Source organism: Leptonychotes weddellii, chromosome 7, assembly GCF_054177405.1.
Source record: "Leptonychotes weddellii isolate Sample4059 chromosome 7, ASM5417740v2, whole genome shotgun sequence".
In the NCBI taxonomy this organism is placed as follows: domain Eukaryota; kingdom Metazoa; phylum Chordata; class Mammalia; order Carnivora; family Phocidae; genus Leptonychotes; species Leptonychotes weddellii.
In genome coordinates, this window is record NC_138375.1 from 23,612,652 (window position 1) to 23,633,379 (window position 20,728).

General features: G+C 40.2%; 1 protein-coding gene across 12 annotated transcripts in view; it reads left to right on the plus strand.

Annotated features, from left to right (window-relative positions):
- The window catches only part of NPR3 (natriuretic peptide receptor 3), a 119,933-nt gene that overhangs the window by 82,914 nt on the left and 16,291 nt on the right, over window positions 1-20,728 (plus strand). For all 12 annotated transcript variants that reach the window (XR_014146868.1, XM_081825964.1, XM_081825965.1 and 9 more), the window contains one exon: window positions 16,105-16,240. Coding sequence is in view for 11 of the 12 variants with exons in the window: in XM_081825964.1 (XP_081682090.1) it covers window positions 16,105-16,240 (136 nt within the window). In the remaining variant the exon portion in view is untranslated. The remainder of the gene's footprint in view (window positions 1-16,104; window positions 16,241-20,728) is intronic.

The window sequence follows — 20,728 nt, forward strand, 5'->3', positions numbered from 1 at the left end:
TGTAGAAAGGAGGACTCTTGGTGCCTCATTCCTTAGATCTACTGAATCAGAATCTCCATTTGAACGAGGTTCCTATGTGACCTGTATGCACATTAAAGACTGAGAGGCATTGGTCTAGGGTGTGTGCATGAGAGTGAGTTGAAACTGAGGGGAGATGAAATTTGCCAAATAATGGCAGTCAGGGAACCAAGAGGCTATGGTGTTGAATGAATGAATAATGCACGGGGACATTGAAATGGCCCAGTATGAATGCAATAACGTGGGTGGAGAGGAAGAATGTGAGCTGACTGCCAACCTCCTTAATGCATTCATTATGCCCTGGGAGTGAGGGAGGGTCCTTGCCTCAGATGACAGTGATATTTGACAGAGGATTTTTGACATCTCAGTTCTTTGAGAATAGAGTCTCTAATTAGGATTCCCCCCCAACCCCCATCTTTAAATTCCATGTCTCAGCTCTTAAAATAACATAGCAGGTTCTTAAATGATGATGGATTGGCTTTATGAGCAGTGGACTTAAGGCTAAGTTCTTTTTTTTTGCTTTATGTCAATTTACAATTTTTCTTTTCTTCTTTTTTTTTATAGCAGCAAGAGCGGACTTTAATGATCTGTTATCCAATATTACCCTTTTTTTCTTCCTTTGATCCTATCTTCCTGACAATTAAAAATGTGTTTGCTAGGATAAACTTTTGCATTCTTTTTTTCTTCCTCCTGATATGTAGAAATCTCATGTTAGAGAAGTTATATTAGTCTTTGAAAGAAGAGGCTGATATCCTTGGTCCTCTATCCTGGCATAAGAATTCGGCCCTTGGGGAGGTGACTTGCTTGATAAGCAAGTTAACACTGATGATGAAGGTGCTGGTTTGGAGTTAGGAGCCTTGAGTTCTGGTTGTAGTTCTGTCCTGATATCTGCATGACTTTGAGTGACTCAGGCAACTGTTATGGGCTTCAGTTTCTCCTGTAACGGTATGCTGGTTGGACTGTATGAACTCTAAATTCCCTTCGATTTGTGGAATTTTGTAATTCTCTGATTCTTTTGGGCTATGCCCAGGAGTTTCTTCTATCGTGGCCAATATATTTATTGAGCTCAGTGTTATTCTGCCTTTCAAAATATTGGGGCTACTGCCATGAATCAGAATCATGACACATCTGCATCTAGAATACTCTGACTGTTTTGGTAACTTTCTTTTTTTTTTTAAATTTATTTATTTATTTGAGAGAGAGAGAATGAGAGACAGAGAGCTGAGAGGGAAGAGGGTCAGAGGGAGAAGCAGACTCCCCGCTGAGCAGGGACCCCCCCCCGATGCGGGACTCGATCCTGGGACTCCAGGATCATGACCTGAGCTGAAGGCAGTCACTTAACCAACTGAGCCACCCAGGCGCCCCTTTGGTAACTTTCTTAAAGAGAGTATCGAGTCTCCTCACATTAGCAGAGTATGTTAGCTCTACACATTTTTATTTTTATTTTATTTTTTTTAAAGATTTTATTTATTTGACAGAGAGAGAGATAGCGAGAGCAGGAACACAAGCAGGGGGAGTGGGAGAGGGAGAAGCAGGCTTCCCGCCGAGCAGGGAGCCCGATGTGGGACTTGATCCCAGGACCCTGGGATCATGACCTGAGCCGAAGGCAGACGCTTAATGACTGAGCCACCCAGGCGCCCCGCTCTACACGTTTTTAAAAAGTATAAATAGAGATTCTTTTAATTGCCCAAGGGAATGAAACAATTTTCTTAATGAGATAGACTTAAAAAGACCAACCTCTTCAAAATGTATAAGATGTAGCATGAGTCAACCTTGTGAAGACTATGGGGCATTTCTTGAAATTTGAAGTCTTAACTGAATTCTCCAACTATAGACCTGAAGGCATACTTTCAGGATAATTACAAGGGATGACTGTTTTTCCTGGTAGTTAGTAAGCATATGAAACTCATTATTTGCATAGTTTCCAAAGGCTGTCTTAAAATGTGTTCCAGAATGATTTAGATAAGTTCATTATGATGGATTCCAAATGGGATTGAGAGAGTGTTGATCATTTGGTGCATTGCTCTACTCTTTTAGGTTGATATTTAAGATCTATAAATGTCTTTTTAAAAATCATTGATTTAAAAATTAAAAAAATTTTGGGGCAACTGGGTGGCTCAGTTGGTTAAGTGACTGCCTTCGGCTCAGGTCATGATCCCAGAATCCTGGGATCGAGTCCCACGTCGGGCTCCCTACTTAGCAGGGAAGTCTGCCTCTCCCCCTCCCCCTGCTTGTGTTCTCCCTCTCACTCATGCTCTCTCTTTCTCAAACAAATAAATTAAAATCTTTAAAAAAATTAAAAAAAATTTGATTGATGTTAGAAAAGGCAGAACTAGACTGGACAAAGCATGAATGCTGACCTGATTGTTATGTATTTTCATATGTTCTAATAGCACCAACTGTGGAAAATTTCCACTATTCTCCTGGCTTGAGTTGTTCATTTAGGGAATTGATTAATAAAGAAAACTTTTTATTGTGGGAAATTTCAAATATATACAAAAAGAGAGAGCGCGGTATAGTGAAGCTCCATGTCCCCATCACTCAGCTTCAATAACTACCAACTCAGTCTAATTTCATCTATAAACTTGCCTGCCTTTACCCCTGACACCTGATAATTTTGAATCAAATCTAAGGTATCCTCATTTCATCTGTAAATATTTTAGTTTGTATCTAAAAGATAGGACTTTATTATTTTTACAAGTATACAATACAGTATTGTTAACTACAGTTACCATGCTACACATTCGATCCCTAGAACTTATTCATCTTATAACTAAGTTTGTACTCTTTGACTAACATCTCCCCATTTCTCCCACCCCCAGCCCCTGGCAATCACCATTCCACTCTTGATTTCTATGAATTTGACTTTCTTAGATTCCACTTATAGGTGAGATCATAGAGCATTTGTCTTTTTCTGTCTGGTTTATTTTGCTTAGCATAATGCTGTCTACGTTCATCTCTATTGTCACAAATGGTAGAATTTCCTTTTTTTTTATGGCTGTATAATGTTCCATTGTATATCTACCAGTTACTTTATCTATTAATTTATTGATGGATACTTAGGTTTTTTTCGTGTCTTGGCTATTGTGAATAATGCTGCAATGAACATGGGGTTGCAGGTATCTCTTCAAGATACTGATTTCATTTCCTTCAGACACATACCCAGAAGTGGGATTGCTGGATCATATGGTAGTTCTATTTTTAACTTTTTGAGGAATCTCCATACTGTTTTCCATAATGACTGTACCAATTTACATTCCTACCTATGGTGCCCAAGTGTTTCCTTTTCTCCATATTTTCGCCAACAGTTATTATCTCTTGATTGTTGTTTTGTTTTAAAACATTTTTTTGAAAGATTTATTTATTTATTTGAGAGAGAGAGAAAGCAAGCTGGGGGAGATGCAGAGTGAGAGAGAGAATCCTCAAGCAGACTCCCTGCTGAGTACGGAGCTCGACACAAGGCTTGATCCCAGGATGCTGAGATCACAGCTTGAGCTGAAATCAAGAGTTGGATGCTTAACCGACTGCGCCATCCAGGCGCCCTGTTTTGTTTCCTGTTTTTAAATAATAACCATCCTAAGAAGTGTGAAGTGATATCTCATTGTGGTTTTGACTTACATTCCCCTGATGATTAGTGATGTTGAGCACCTTTTCATGTACCTGTTGGCCATCTGTATGAACCCTTTGGGAAAAACGTCTATTCAGGTCCTTTGCTCATTTATAAATTAGATTATTACTATTATTTGCTATTGAGTTTATGAGTTCCTTATGTAGATTGACTATTAACCCCTTAACAGATAAATGGTTTGCAAATATTTTCTCCCCTTCCATATGTTGCCCTTTGGTTGATGTTTCCTTTGCTGTGCAGAAGCTTTTTAGTGTGATATGGTTCCACTTGTTTATTTTTGCTTTTGCTGCTTATGCTTTTGGTGTCATACCCAAAAAATCATTGCCAAGACCAATGTCCAGGGTTTTCCCTATGTTTTATCCAGGTAGTTTTCTAGTTTCAGCCTCTCATTTAAGACTTTAATCCATTTTGAGTTAATTTTTGTGAGTGTTGTAAGATAGAGGTCCAATTTCATTCTTTTACATGTGGATATCCAGTTTTCCCAACACCATTTATTAAAGAGACTACCCTTCTCTATTATGTATTCTTGCTTTCCTTGTCAAGGATTAATTAATCATATATGTGTGGGTTTATTTTTGGGCTCTTGACTCTATTCTGTTGGTTTATGTGTCTATTTTTATGCTAGTACCATACTGTTTTGATTACTATAGCTTTGTAATATGTTTTGAAATCAGAAACTGTGATGCCTCTTGCTTTGTTCCTTTTCTCAAGAATATACTATGTGTCTGGCTTCTTTCACTTATATGCTGTTTTTGAGATTTTGCATGATGTCTTATGTATTAGTTCATTATTCTCTTTTTAAAATTTATGAGTAATGTTTTATTGTGTACCATAATTTTATAATTTATTCTCCTGTTGATGGACTTTTTTTTTTTTTCCAGGTTGGGACTATTATGACTAAGGCTGCAATGAACATTCGTGTATAAGTCCCTTTGGGGACATAGGCTTTCATTTTTATTGGATAAATATCTAGGAATGAAATTGCTGGGTCATAACATAGGTGTATATTTAACTTTTTAAGAAACTGCCCAAGTAATATTATTTTAAATTCCCACCAGCAGTGTATAGTTACAGTTGCTCTACAATCTCATCTACATTTGGTGTTGTCAGCTTTTTACTTTTAGTTAATCTGATGGAGGTAGAATGGTACCTCATTGTGGTTTTAAATTGCATTCTCCTGGTGACTAGAGATTTTGAACCTCTTTTCATGTGCTTGTTGGCTTACTTCATTTTTGTGATCTGTTTGCTGAAGTATTTTGCCCAATTTTAAATGGAGTTATTTATCTCTTGTTATTGACTTGAAAAGTTCTTTTTAAATATTCTGAATATAAGTCAGATATATGTATAATAAATATTTTCTCTCAATTTTTCACTTTTTAATATCTTTAATGACACTTTTTGATGGCAGAGTTTTTTATGTCGATGAAACCTTTTTTTTTAATGGTTAGTGCTTTTTTGTATTCTCTTTAAGAAAAACTTGCTAATCCCAAAGACACAAAGATATTCTGTTTTCTTTCAGAGCTTTATAGTTTTAGCTTTTATGTTGAGATCTGTGATCCATCTCAAATGAATTTTTGTATATGCTGAGAAATAGAAATCAAATTTTAGTTTTTTCCTGTATTTTTTTTAATCAATTTGTCCCATCACCATGTGTTGAAAAGATTCTGTTTTTCCCATTGTGAATTGCTTAAATGATTTAGTCAAAATTCAGATAACGATGTTAAGTGTGGATTTTGGACTCTTTATTCTGTTTCATTACTCTATTTGTCTGTATTTATACCAATTCTATACTGTATTGAATACTGTGGCTTTACAGTAAATCTTGAAATCTGAAAGTCCTCTAATTTGCCTTTCTCTTTCAAGGAAGTTTTGCATGTTCTAAGTTCTTTCCTTTTTCTATATAAATTTTAGAATCAACTTGTCAATTTCTACAAAAAAACCTCTGGGATTTTTTGATTTGGATTGGATTGATCTGTAGACTAATTTGGGGAAGAACTGACATGTTAAAAACCTTAAATCTTCCAATCCATGAACATGGTATATCTCTCCATTTATTTGAGTTGTCTTTAATTTTTCTCAGTAATGTTTGTAGTTTTCTGTGTGGAGGTTCTGCATATCTTTGATTAAATTTATTGCTAATAATTTTATGTCTTCTGAAGCTGTTGTAAGCAGGATACAAATAAAATTTTCAATTTTTTTGTTGGTAGAATATAGAAATGAAGTTGTTTTTTGTATATTGACTTTGTATTGTTTCTGTTTTTTAAATTGAGATATTTATTGTTGATACATCTTTTTGATCATGGACTCAATCTGCTTTTAAACTTAACCAATGAATATTTCTTTTTTCAATATTGCACTTTTCAGTTCTAGAATATCCACTTTTTCTTTTTTAAAGCTTCCATTTCTCTGCTGATTCTGTATTTGATCATTCTTTGTGGTCATCTTTTTCTTTAAGTCTTGGAACATATTTATAATAGCTGCTTTAAGGTTCTTATCTGTTAATTTCAACATTTGGATCATTTCAGGGTCACTTTTTATTCACTATTTTCTTGACTATAGATCATCTCTCCTGCTCCTGAATGTCTACTATTTTTTGAGTTTGTAATGTATGTTGTGGATGATATGTTATAAAGACTGTATTCAGTTATGTTACTCTGAAGAGTAATTTTTGTTCCAGCAGGGAGTTAAATTACTAATTACTTTGAACTTTTGGAAGCTTGGTTTTATTTTTTATTAAGGTGACTTTGCTTTCTTTGGTTTGCTTTTAGTTTTAGGATGAATCCGTAGTCTCTTGGTATAGACTTTACTTCTAAGGTGTGGCCCATATAGGGTTTTACTAGAAAGCCTAAGATATTTGCCAGGTTACAAACTCCTAACACTCTTCTGGGCAGAAGGCAGCAATTTAAATGTTCCTTAGCATCTTCAGCTTTCCAGATCTTGCTTTCTACTGGATTTCTTGGTGTCTTTCCTCTGTGTGTACAGTTTAGGAATCAACCAAGGACAGCAGAATTTATGAATTGATTTGAGTGCTCCCTTCTCTGTGGCTCTCTTCTTCCCAGTATTTACTACCTCATTGTTTGTCCTCAGGATCATCTCTGAACTACATCCTCTGACCTCTAAAGCCAAGAAGGCTCTGACTTTCTGCTTGAATCCTAGCTACCCCATGTCTCCTGGACAAGGAGTACCCTTAGAGGATACTCATATACATTTAGTTCTCATGAAATATGGTCCCTTTATCCAAGGATCAAATCTCCTATATTTTCTGCCTCTTTTTGGTCACTTCCCAGTGTCTTCAATTAGTTCTTTTTAAAAATTTTTGTTCAGAGAGTATAATTGTTTTTTGAAATGTTAATCTGATACAAACTATTCTACCACTACTGGAACTCTCTTTTTAAAAACAGAACTATAATGCTATTATCACACCTGAAAATTTCCAATAATTCCTTAATTTCTTCAATAAACAGTGTTCAAAACGTGTAGGGAATTAAGTTTCTTGTGAGGGAGGTAATACTTAGTTTTGTGTGTGTATGTGTGTGAAAGATGGCATCAAGAGAGGCACAGTGAAAGTAACAGGTAGTGACAGGTGACAGTGGAGTCAACTCCAGTGAGTGCAGTTTCTGTGTTAGATGCAGGGCTAGATCCCAGGAAAAGTAAGATACCTACCATATGGTTTGTGCATCAAATAGCTTGTGGAATGTCAGAGTATGGAGGCATGCAAAAGTGTGAAATAGACTGGTCAGTGAGATAATACAAGTTTGCATTAGGTGCACTTGTGGAAGAAAGGAGGAATTGGATGGTTCAGGGAAAGATATAGCAAGAACAAGTTTGAGTGGCTCACAGAAGGTTGATGTGTCCATCAGGATCCTGGGAGGAAATAAAAGACACATTGAAAGGAAATGAAAGAGACCTCAGTGAAGGGACGATTACAAAGTTATGTGTGGAGTTAAGGAAGATCAACAGAGGATGGCAAAGAACCCCAAGGCCTGCAAATGTGGGAAGCTGTTACAACCTCTCAACCAAGAGGAGGGGGAGGTTACTAGCACCCATGAGGCTTGTGGCAGTTGGGGAAAACCACCTGTGACATCTGGTGGAGGAGTGCAGCCCCTGACATCCTGACCTTTATCTCCTTCTACCCTCTCATCTGCTGAACCAACCAGAAGCCTGGGGACAAGGGGACCCAGTTGAGTTGTCCATATATGTCAGCCTCCCAGAGCACAGAGCTAGTTGAAGAAGGGTGGAAAGTGGATCTGGAGGGGGTAACCTGAGAATATCCAGTAAAGTTGAGTAGCAGTTTGCTTTGGAGGAGACAAGGCCCATGGGGAGGGCATTCCAAGCCCAGGGGCTAGTGTGTAAATGTACCTCATGGCATGCTCAGAGAATCCAAGAAATTTGGTAAAGAGTAGGGCATAGAGTTCATTCGGGAGTGTGGCTAATAATGAAGAGTCAACAAGGAAGAAGTGAGAATATCTAGGAACATACAAGTCTGGTGTCAGAATTGTATAAAGAGCCCAGTGCACTTTTTAATAGCAATGAAGGCTACTGGACTGCCTATTGTCATAGCCTTACATATGGAGAATCATAATAAGTTACTATCACATGCAGCATACTTGTGCTATCAAGGCAGGAATGTATGTAGCTAATTTAGAATATATGTGGCTTCCCCTAAGAATACTTCCATCAAAAGTGTTTATATTATTTAAAAATTTTGATTCTTAGAGAAAAAACATTTAAGAACCTGGAAACTTTGCTTATATGAAACATCTTTTTTCCTTTGATGAAGCTGGGTAGATGAAGCTTTGCTACATTTATTACTATTATTTATCAAAGTCATCATATTTCACACTGAGTGCTAGTTAGAAAAACATTACATCAGTAGATCTTTTATTACCTGGTTTGGTTGCTGATGTGCTTGGAACAGACTGGTCTCTGAAGTAGGACCCTCATCCTTTACATCCAGCTTGTTTAGATGCTCCTTTGGCATAAAAGGTCTTTTTATTCATTGCAAGGTCAACTTTATTTGAGTCCATGACTTTTCAGAAATCCTGATCCATTTGATCTGAGTCATGTATTAACTCTGGTTTAAAGATTGAATTAAGAGATGAGGGACAATTAGCTTGTTGCCTCATGTCCCCTTTCCTCCTTTCTTCTTCTGTCCTCTGCCTTCCCATTCCCTCTCCAGCTGTGGATTTTGCTTCTCCATCACTGAAGAACATCGTCAGTCTTAGTCTTCTCTTTATTACTCTTATTGCTCTTTCCAGTCTACATACTCAACTTGTAGAGCTACCAAGCCAATTAAAAACACAAACTAGAGCACAAAGCTGTTTTCCAGTATTAGTTGGCTGAACGTATGTGTCAATAGGATAAATGTCATAACTAGGCAGTCCTGGTTTGGACCCCTACTAAGAACTTGCCCATCCAACATTTTCTGGAATCTTGACCCCATCCATTGACCAAGATATCTCCATTCTGTTAGAGGGTTAGTTAGAGTTTCTCTCGGGGATAATAACAGTGCCTATCTATGAAAGTTTTGTAAAGACAATACAATAGAACTTAAGTGTTTACATAGCTCCTAGCATGTAGGAGATGTTCAATGAAAGTTAGCTGTTACAATTACCTGGCATTAAAGAGAACTGCTTGACTTTGTTCAATCTAACATTTTGTAAACTTGTTAACCACAATACTGCTATTTCTAGAGTCATCCTTTAACATTTTAAGGAATGCTGCTGCTCTACGGAATACATCTTGGGAAACTCTGAATTAAGAACTGAACAAAATTAAGCTTTTGACTATTCATAGTGATTGAATAATCAGTAATGCTTGAACTAGGAGTTGGGGTTCTGGATCTTAGCTCAGTCCTTACCATACCTTGAAATAGCTTAAAGAAAAAGGGAGATGTTTCATTTTAAGATACATGACAGAAATGAAAATAAGTCCACCCCTTCCCCCCAAGAAAGAAACCCCAAAGCTTGGATTTTTGCTCATGTCTTCCTTGCCGTCACATCTCCAAATGACTTAGGGGAAATGGTCTGAAGTTCTCAGGCTATTTAAAAGGATGTCATCAAGTTGGATAACTTAGAATTTACATGTTCCTTCTTATTTTGGCCTTTCAGAAATAATGAAGCCAGGAATTGTCCTCCTGTGTTTCCCTGTCTCCATCTCCCTCTGGCTTGGTCACTCCTCTTCTGTTCTTGGGTCTACCTTACCACCTGGCAGGGAACATTGCAGGCCATGCAGGGTCCTGCTGTCTGCCCCAGCCCTTCTCCCACTAGATTTTGGAATATGCATTTATCCACTTCAACATTGTGCCTGATAGGGCCACAGACCTCTGGGAAGAGAGGCCAGTGAGCATCCAGAGCAGTCTGTGGGGGTTGATTCATCAAGCCTTTTAGAGGCACAACTATCTGGTTGGGCACTGGCGGGATATCAAGGCCAAGGACAGATACCACTCACTTGATCATCTGAAAGCCAGGGACAGTTATGTCAATATGTATGTGCATTTCTCAACTAAGCCTTCAAGGTAATGGGTGATGAGAAGCATCCAGATATGACGTGTGTGTGACACATTCAGAGGGCAAATATAACAGATGACTGAATTCTCTGCATGAGCAGAGGGAAAGTTTCTGAGTCATTCTCATTTGCTTGTGCTCCACAGCCACCTCTTCGAAGAATCCAATTCCATAGAGTCTTCCTCTACCTCCTTGCTCCCTACCAGGTGGCCCCATGTGGCTTTCCTTGCTGAGGTGTGCTCGTGTATGCCATATACCAGCACTGTGGTGCCTGCGCTTAGCCTCCGCAGCTGCTGCAATCTTTAAAAGGGCAGCCAGTTGCTGTAGAATGAGAGGGATCATAACTTGACTTAATGATCTCCCCAGGACTGCTTTTGTTTAATGATCCATTCTGTTTTAGGTGATGAGAGAGAGAGAGAGAAAAAAATCTGCTTCTATCTGTAGGCAGCCAAACTCTATGCTGTAAGATCGGAGTTAATCCTAGGGTAGGAATTGCTACATGGGTGGACCTGAGCCCAGGATAGGACAGTCATTTGGGAAACTTAGGGCAAACCCCCATCCCATGTAAGTCATACCTTCAGTAGGGGGAGGAAGAAATCTGCCAGACATGATGGCAATGCTTTGGCCGAGCGCACAGCTGGGCCCTGGCTCTCTCCCTGATGTGCTGCTTAACTGTTGTTAGTAAGCCTCTTGACCCCGGCATTTCCTCAGAGTTCTAGGATAAGGATTTAGATTTTCAACTTAACTTTCCTCAAGGCTAAATTAAGCAAGTGACCAAGTGTGAATTCCATGAAGGCAGGCCCAGTGGAGAAGAGCAGGCATTGGAGTGTCTGCCAGTAGGAATGAGAACTCCCTCTTTTGGTGTTGAAGAGGTTGTGATGTCACTTAGTTTATGGACATTCTTGCAGTGACCCTAAATTACAGATTTTTAATTTTATGATTCAACAGAAAGCTGAATTAAAATGAAATCTCTGTTTTTATTGCATGGAGATCACTTGTAAAGTGTTCATCAAATGGATAATATTCTTTAACCTTTGGCCTATCCCCGCGGCATGCTGAGGTCATTTCTTTGCCCTGTCCGTGATCAACAGCGGCCCGGTAGGTCAGGATAAGTTTCATTTAAGGGTCTTATTATTAATCAGACAAGCTGTCATTGTTCCTGATATGATGCGGAAAGGGAATGTCCTAGACCCATCTCTTTTCTTACCTTGTCACCATCAAAATTCCCATTTCCTGGGGCTGATATCAGTGGCGCAGTTGGTTGAGCTTCCAACTCTTGGTTTTGGCTCAGGTCATGATCTCAGGGTTGTGAGATCGAGCCCTTTGTCAGGCTCTGAGCTCAGTGGGGCGTCTGCTTGAGTTTCTCTCTCCCTCTCCTTTTGCCCCTCTTGCTTGTGCTCTATCTCTCTAAAATAAATAAATCTTTTAAAAAATTTCCATTTCCCTCATCTTCCCTTCAACTGAATGAGAGGTTAAGGGTCATGTCTTTTTCAAAAGACTCTTGAAAAATGTTGCCCAATACCCTCAGCTTTCCTCATTTGCACTGGGAACCATAGGGTTTGTGGTAAGGAAGATAGAACCACTGTGCGATAGGCTTGAGTTATGTGAATACCACAAGTAAAATCCCAGGACAGTCTAGCCTTGCATTTAACTTTCTCCCCGTAGCCTCTGTCTGAGAGCTTTAAAGGCTTTCTCAGATATCCAGACGACCCGGGGAGCTAGATTACTCCTGTGTTATTCACTCTCACTTTACAGAACAGCTGAGGCATGCAGCATACTTTGCTTACTTGTTTGGAACTCAGGCATTGAGGAATTCATCTATGAATTTGCCCCTCCAAAGAGAAATGAGAAAGACTCCACTCACTGTCACAGATAGGAGCCATGTCATGAATGGTAATTCTTTATGATCAGTTAAAATACAACAAGATTTCTATTCAGCTTTCCCCATGATAGAGGATTAAACAAACAAACAAACAAACCAACACTAATAGACATGGCTGACAAGTGCTCTCAGAGAGGGAGGCCAGTGGCAAAATGGAGTTCTTTCATTTGGAATACCTGCTGCTGGCCAACTACAGAGGGCAAAATCAAGAGAATGGCGATGAAATGATGGGAGTGTTAGTGCCAGCATGCTACCTTGTTCTGGCGAACTTCCCACAATGAGTGGAAGATGATGCGTGACTTCCATTTTGTTTAAATGATAGATGCTTTATTTGATACACAGCACGAGTAATTATTACCCTGAAACTTGCCCCTCATCGTGATCTACTTCATAACATTCTTGTGTAGAGTCCATCTGTGTGATTTGTGTTGCTGTGGTCCTATTTGGTTGAGATTGTAAACTCTCAGGGCTCATGAACTATATTGCTCAGGATCTAGCAGGGGAATGGCTGTGTTTAGGAATTTAATTAGGACTTATGGGGTGCCTGGTGGCTCGGTTGGTTAAATGTTTGCCTTCGGCTTAGGTCATGATCCCAGGGTCCTAGCATCGAAACCTGCGTTGGGCTCCCTGCTTAACAGGGAGCCTGCTTCTCTCTCTGCCCCTCCCTCATTCCCTCCTCCTCTGCTCTCTCTCGCTATCTCTCTCTCTCAAATAAATAAATAGAAATCTTAAAAAAAAAAAGACTTATGCCTAGTGACGGTAAGGAAGAGCTTTTGACTAGAAATGATGCTAAATACTGGAATACTCAGGTGAGGGAATCCTGTTTTCTTTGATTAGTAACAATAGCATGATCTGTCAGTCAGGACTTTGCGACTCAAATTTTGTTATGACCAGAGGCAGGGGGACATACCAGATGACTTTGTTCCTTTTAGCCTGGAGGTCAAGTGAAAAATATTTCAAAGGCAACTTTGTACTTTGGATCTTTTTCTCCCTCATCAAAAAAAATTTTTTTGCACTTGAAATTTTCAGTGTCTATAATGTGCTAACGGGCTTTCCTCCCATTTAAAAAACACGTGTGGATGTGAGAATGTTCTCCTCGAGAAAAGACGGTCTCTAGGGTTTTGTTTCTGGCTTGAGGTTCTATGAGGTAGGTGTTATGAAACCTCCCCCGCAGCAGGCTGGGGTGCCAGTGAACCTCGGCGGAGGTCAGCAAATCTCCTGCTAATTTGGGCAGGAGAGGGAAACACTCAGCCACTTTGAGAGGAAAGAAGGTAAATTTTGCGATCCATTTGCAAATCAAGGTAGAATGAGTTTTCAGAGCTGGACATGTGTTCAGAACCTATCTGTTCTCTACTACCATCAAACCTGGTAGGAAAAGAGTAATCCAAGCTCATGTTTTTCAGCCGGATAATTTGAGAGTGTAAAGGGGGCAATCGAGAGAGCATATCAAGGAGGAAGGAAGAGGAGGGGCCAGAAGAGGGTTGGAGCTGTCCTGTGCTTTGGATCACCAATGGCAGCATGGTGGCCCCAGGTTAGGATTTTGAGAAAGAATCAGGAAGAAGAGAGAGAGAAGTGGACATCTGATACCCAGTAGCTGGTCCTTTACAGTTTAAGCAGGGGGCATACTAGGCTCTCCAGGAACGATGAGTAGAGAGGGAACAACCCTCCATTAGAGAGTGCAGGAAGACTGAATGGGAGTGATGCTCTTTTGGTTCTAAAAGTAAGGAGAGGATTAGACCAGAGCTTTTCTAAGGCATCTTACATCTCCCATATCCCAAGTTTCCATGATTTCCTTTTGTAGCAGGCTGAGTTTTATATAATTATCAAAGGGAAGATAGAGTTATCTTTTGAAAAATTTTTTTATCGTGGCCTGAGAAATTACATAGCTTAAGTTCACTTATTAAAACTCATTAACTCATCAGCATGCACACTTTCTCAAGCCATGATGACTTCATGGCTTAAGTGAAAATTTCATACTCCTTTGGAAAATTGAATTAGCACAGCCAAATCAGCAGAAAAATTATCTTTGACCAGTAGATGTTATTTCTGTATCATTCTTCTTTGCCTAAGAAAATAATGACTCTGAGACTTAAGCTTGACGACTAAGAGTAAAAGCCAATGTCTACCATTTGTTCTCGTGGTCCCAGAAACTGTTTCAAGATGTTTTATATGCACTAATTCATTTACTCCCCAGAAGAGCTCTGTGGGATCAGTAGGTACTAAACCCCCATTTAGCCAATGAGGAAATTGAAGAGTACGGAGATTAAGCAATGTGTCAGGGCTAGGATTAGACTTTGGGTCCAGCAGCTAACTGAGATTTTCTGTGAACCAACATGCTTCCCAGCCTCCTCCTCTTCTAGATGGTCAGTGGAATTGACCAGTGTGGGCTGCATGCTTCATGCTTGCGCAGAATTAAGGGTGTGACACTCTGGAAGTAAGAGAACTGCTTGGTATGTTAAAGCATGAACAAGAAGCCTTAGTTTCCATTAAGTGTAAAATGGGTCCAAAAGATATGTTATACCATAAGTAGATCACTTATTTTCTGAATACTGCTATTAAGAATTAAAGGCTAAGCAAGATCCCTTGGTTTATAATTCTCTATATGTAGACAATAACAACACCAAAACCTAACAGTGAGTACTGACTCTGTCAGGCACTGTTGGAAGTCTTTCACATCTATTAATTCATTTAACCCTAAGAGCAACCCCATTGGTACTAATATTTTCCGGATAGGGAAAACTGAGGCCCGGAGTTGTGGAGAAACACATCTAAGAAGTGGCAGAGCTATGTAGTGAGCCCGTTATTCTAAACTGCCTCCAGCACTGGGCTTTGGCAAATCCAAAATATTTGCTTCTGTGATGAGAACAGGACTCACTGTGCTTAAGGATGGGATGAGGCCAACTAGTACTGGACACTGGGCTGTGTCTTCTGTGAATGCTTGTGTATTTGAACCAGGTGATGCTGGTCAGTTGTGTCTCTCGTCCTGTGGGATCTTTTTCTAGGGATGAGGCATAGAATGCCTCCTCACAAAGACTCCCAGTGGCCATCCGTGGGATGCCGAATTCATTCTGCTCCATGGCATTCCATTCTTGACACTTTCTCCTGAAATAAGAAAACTTGTTTTGATTTTTGTTTTTGTTTTTTGTACTTTTATGCAATTTGTAAGCTACTCAATTTCAAGATTGTATTTCCTCATATCATGTTCAATGAATGCTCAGTGGGTTTAAATATGGTATCAGAACTTTCCAATGGTGCTTATGGAATGAAACAAGGCTGAAAGAAATTAAGGGCTTCCCCAAATTCACATGAAGCTTAAGTTTCTTGAGGACAAGGACTATCTTATTTGATCCAGGACTCAGCTGTGATAAACCAGTGGTCCTATTTCCATTCCTGTTTGTGAGAGCTTGGGAGGGGGGTGGTCCAGAGGTTGGGTAGGGAGTGGTCAGATGAATAGGAACCACTAGGAACACAAACTGGAAAGAGAAACTGAGATGCCATTGCCGATGGCAGAGAGGACACAGATGCCAGGCAGGTAGAAATGGCAGTGCCCGCTCCTCTTTGAATCCTTAACACCAGTCCTAGAGTAGGCTTTCAATAGTATCTGAAAATAAATGAATGGATCTGTACTGTTCTTTCAGTCGATGTCACATTCAGAGCATGGAAATATCATGGGGACCATTAAAGATGGTGAAGACCTCACGGGGGAGGTTGGACTTAGGTTGGCTTGAGGTAGAGAGTAGACGTGAAGAAGGAGGAGGGCTCCTATGTAGAGGGAACTTTGGACAAAGGCAGATGCACCTGGAATACTTAACCTCGTCAACTGCTGCAATTTCCTTGACTTCTGTAATATCTTGTCTGCCCTCCAAATTCCTGAACTGAGGGAGGGTTTTCCTCACTAAGCCAGTGCCAGGAAAACCAAGGCATGATTCTTGTTAGCTACCCTTCTGCCCATCTCGGCCACTGTTTGTGGACCTTGAGTCTAACTTGTTAACTGCTTTGATTTGCTTACATTATTCATGCATGTTGAGACATTGGTGTTTGGGCTCACCCAACTGGAGTTTCCTTTCCAGGTTAACATGTTTGTTGAAGGATTCCACGATGCCATCCTCCTCTATGTTCTGGCTTTACATGAAGTACTCAGAGCTGGTTACAGCAAGAAGGATGGAGGGAAAATTATCCAGCAGACTTGGAACAGGACATTTGAAGGTGAGGATTCGGTCTGTAAGGCGACGACACTGTAGGTGATCAAGCTGCTTCTTCCTTGGTTCTGCTTTTCTCTCTCACACCTGTGGGACATTGTCAGTTTCTTGTTTTTCTCAGCTGTAAAGTAAGGATAGTAGGTCAAGATCAACCCACCTCACAGGCTTGTTGTGAAAATTAAATGAGATAAAGCTTGTGAAAGTGCTTTGATAGAGTCCTACTGATAGAGGAAGTGCCTCGTCTCAGTCTGATTATTAGATAACAACTCTATGCTTCTTCAAATTAAATTTATCACAAGCCTCATTCACAACAAATAATCAGTTTGTGAAAAGTTCTGTGATCAGTTTTAAAAGAAATAGTACTAGATACATACATTCATCTGTTCAATCCTGGATGGTTTGGGATGATAAGCAAGTCCAAACAAGTCCTGTGCTTTTATTTTATTTTTAAGATGGTGACTATCAGCTGTGGCTTTCTTAAGAACAGGGAAGTATAAGAACCACGGCAAAAAATGGCCCATAATCTCATCACTCAAGCAACCTCTGTTGACACTGAAAAATTGTACAAGAATGAGACTACTCTTGGCTGGAAAATTTAAACAGTACAAAAATGTTCAAAATGAGAAGTGAAAGTTTTCCTTCCCACCCTAGTCCCCTCTCCCTAATGTAAGTACTATTAACAATTTCCTATGAGTTGGTCTAAAAAGATTTTGTGCCTTCTGCCACCCCTTAGCTTTTGTATATCTTATCAAAAAACGTATACAAAAGGAATCATATAATGAATGCCACTCTTCATCTCAGCTTTTTAAACTTCTATGTCAAGTAAAAAAAAATTTGCCATATGAGCACTCATAGATTCAGCACATTTTTAAATGGTAGTTCCATTTTTTTTGACCATGTGGCTGCATAAAGATTCCTTTAGTCTGTCTCCTATTGATGGATACTTCAGTTGTTTACAGTTTCTGCTGTCATGCAAAATGCCCTCACAGGCATCTTATACATCTTGATGAATATTTGTGAGTACATCCAACAGGGAACATTTCTAGTCATGGGATATCTGGGTCGAAATGTATGTTAGTGCTTTTTAAAGTTAATTAAATATGGCCACATATCTTCCATAAAGGTCTACTAGTCTAAATTTTTGCTAACAGCATATAAAGTGCTGGTTTCCTCTCAATTCACTGACACACTCAAAGAAAATGAACATGAGAATGACCCAGTTGCGAGAGACTTGCAGCTATCAATTTCATATTCATTCAGTCGTTCATTCATCAAATAGTCTTGAGCACCTACTATGTGCCAGGCATGGTTCAAAGTGATAAGGATTCAGCAGTGAACTAAAGACCCTTCCTGCAATCAACTGAGCTTTCAGGGTTGTGGGGGCCACTGGTGATAAACAAATAAATACACTCTTTCAGGGTCTATAAAATGAAGCAGGGTAGGGAGACAGAAAGTGGCAGGAGGGGGTGGTAGGAGATGGCTAATTTAAAGAAAGTGGCCAGGGAAGGTCTCTGATAAAGTTGCAGGTGAGTAGAGACCTGAGGGAAGTGAAAGAAATTATGTAGATGTTGAGGGAACATTCTAGACAAAGAAGCAGACACAGAGACCTTGAGTGTGCCTGTTGAGAGAGTGCTGAGTGCTGAGAACAAAGAGGCCCATGTGGCTCGAGCACAGCATGCGAGGGGCAGTGTTCAGAGCCACAGTCAGAGAGGTAGTGGGGGCTGGATCATGTGGACATGGAAGGTGTACTGAGGACTTTGGGTTCCACCCTGAGTGAGAGAGAAAGCCCCCAGAAGGTTTGGAGGGACGTGATCTTTCTGGAGTCTTTAAAAGGGGTCCTTATGGGGACTATGTAGAAAATAAAGTGTAGTACGCTGATGGGTATCATTTGAAAACCCCTGATATGGAGTACAGATCACTGGACCAGGGTTCAGGAGACCTGCATCCGAGCCACTGACTCAGTATTTTGGGCTTCTCTTTCATTACCTGTACGAAGGGGTCAGACTAGCTGATGACTGATGGGGGCCCTTTCAGTCCTGCATCCCTGCCAACTCTTCCCTTGAGCCCTTTCTACATTTATTTGCAATTCAATGAAGGAGATTTTTCAGTGATGGGAAACAAGTACTTCCAAGTCTGGATTTGGGGCCCATATATATGTTTTTTCATTTGGGACTTCAATGCACTCCACGGTCTCATCCTGCCCTTGTTTATTAGAAATGGTAGGACAGTGCTGAGGGGTCAGGTTCCAGCTGTCTGGGCAGTGGCTATGGTGACAATTGGATTTAATTTCTCCTTGGTGGCTTTATTGAATGTTGCATCTTACTCGGAACTAGAGTGCCATCTACTTTGTTAGACAGATTGGAGGACATGAACCAATAAGCCTCTCGGATTGTCTTGCTCAACTTCTGACTGCTTTAGTTGAGGAGCTGGAATCAAATAAAATAATTCAGGGGTCATGTTAGGACAGAGTCAGATTTCCCAGAAGTTGTGCCCAATACACTGAGAAACCGGCATGTGTGGACACAGGCTCGGCAGGCCACATCCCGTTCTTAGCTATTCCTCACTACATGGTGTGCTCATTTGTTCTCAGTCTTCTGAAGGAGGTTGTTAAGGGAAGGGCAGGTGCCCACAAGGGCTGGAATTCAGTTTTTTATAGAGGGCATGGACTAAATTTTCCCATAGCCTGTCTTGATGCTTCCATTCTAGGGCTAGGTCTACACTGGCAATATGGAATAAGTTAGAACAATTGACTATACAGTTCAGGCTAAACTTAGAATCTTATGTGTCCGAATGTAAAGATAATTGAAGCCAATTGGGCTTGAATTGTTTGGAAAGCCCATTTTATTTGCTAAATAGTGATCAATCTGAGGGTAGCCCCCCCAAGAACTCTGAGAAATGGTCACTCTGTAAGTGACCATTAAATTGTCAAGGGAAAAGTACTCTGGAGGTTATTTGACAAATTTGGATTTTATTACCGTGAAACCTATGACCATCTCTCAAGGCTCTCAATAAATGGCCTAGGAAGAAGCTGAATTTCCTCTCTGTGTGAGAGGTCAGAGTGACAAGGAAAATAAGACTGTGGCTCAAACCTGAGGTCCACTACAGGCCAATAGAAATGGGGGTAGAATCTCATTACTTATGTACAGGAAAATTCTGCTGTCAGCCTGACAATCTCACCTTAAACACAATACTCTCAGGTGAAGTCTCACTTGCTAATCGGCCACCCAGAGAGTTCTCACCCCATTTCTTGGCAGAATTGTAATAGCTTAAAGTGTAATGAGGTCTTGAATTACTAGGGCCATCATGTTTTATAAAATACTCTGCAAAAGCCTTAGCAGAACACACCTTTATAAACACCTCTGAACAGAATGACAAATGGTTTTGGATAGGCAATATGTTTGGAGATAAATATGATTTTTAAAAATGACATTTCTTACTTAAATGTTGTATAGGCTGTCAAGGATAAACAAGTTTGAGGTAGGTGTATCCTTTGTAACCAGTCTATATTAAAAAGACAAAAAAAAAAAATCAAGATGAATGGTAGCTCCATTCTGTTTGCGGCAAAGTAGACCAAAGTCTGGAAAAATCAGTGGGCCTTCAAACCACAACCCAAAGGACAGTAAACCCAAATACTTGCCCTCTCCAAACCACACCAGAGGATGGAACTTTCCCTTGGGATCGCTTTTCCCAGACATTCATTTTACTTCCGGAGAGAATCAAAATCAATAGAAACACTAAGAATTACACTGAACTCTATTACGGTCTAAACTGAAAGAAAACAAATAGCCTTAGTTAATTAGGAAGTGGCTGACATATGCATTCTCTTACTTAGTTAATGAAAATTATAATGCAGACATATTTAATAGCAACTAATGATACATATTTGCTTTTACTGATTAGCTGTCTAAGCCACTGTTGCTAGCCAGGCAAATTCAAATCCTTCGCGAGGGCGCTTAGGGCCACCGGATTCCAGTCTGACATCTCACTGCTTCCTTCCACACACAGGGGCCACCTCCCCCAGAACCTCCTGGTCCCTCTGCTTCCTTTCAGCTTCCATGCCTTTAAATACTAACAAGGCTGGCCTTTCTGCTGAGAATAGTGCTACTCCCTCATGGCTGCTTGTCTAAGTCATGGACTTCACTAACATTCCTATAAAAGACCTGCTCTTCTACTGAGTCTGCTTGAGTCTCCAACTAGACGCCAACTCCTTCTCTGAGTGGCATGGGCAAGATCGGAGGTCCACTCCCAGACTCCAGGCCCAGTGGCTGTAGCAACAGCAGAAGAAGGCAGCTAACGTCTTTTACACCTGTGGTGCAAGTGCTCGACCTGTCGTGGCTCAGTTAATCGTCTCAACAGCCTCTTGGCTGGGAGGTGCTGGTGTCCCTCTTTTACGGTCCTGAAGACCGAGGCCCAGAGGGCTAAGTCCTTGCCCATGGTCATGGAGCTCATAAATGTGAAAGCTAGGATTCAAATACACGTAGTCAGAAATCCTTAG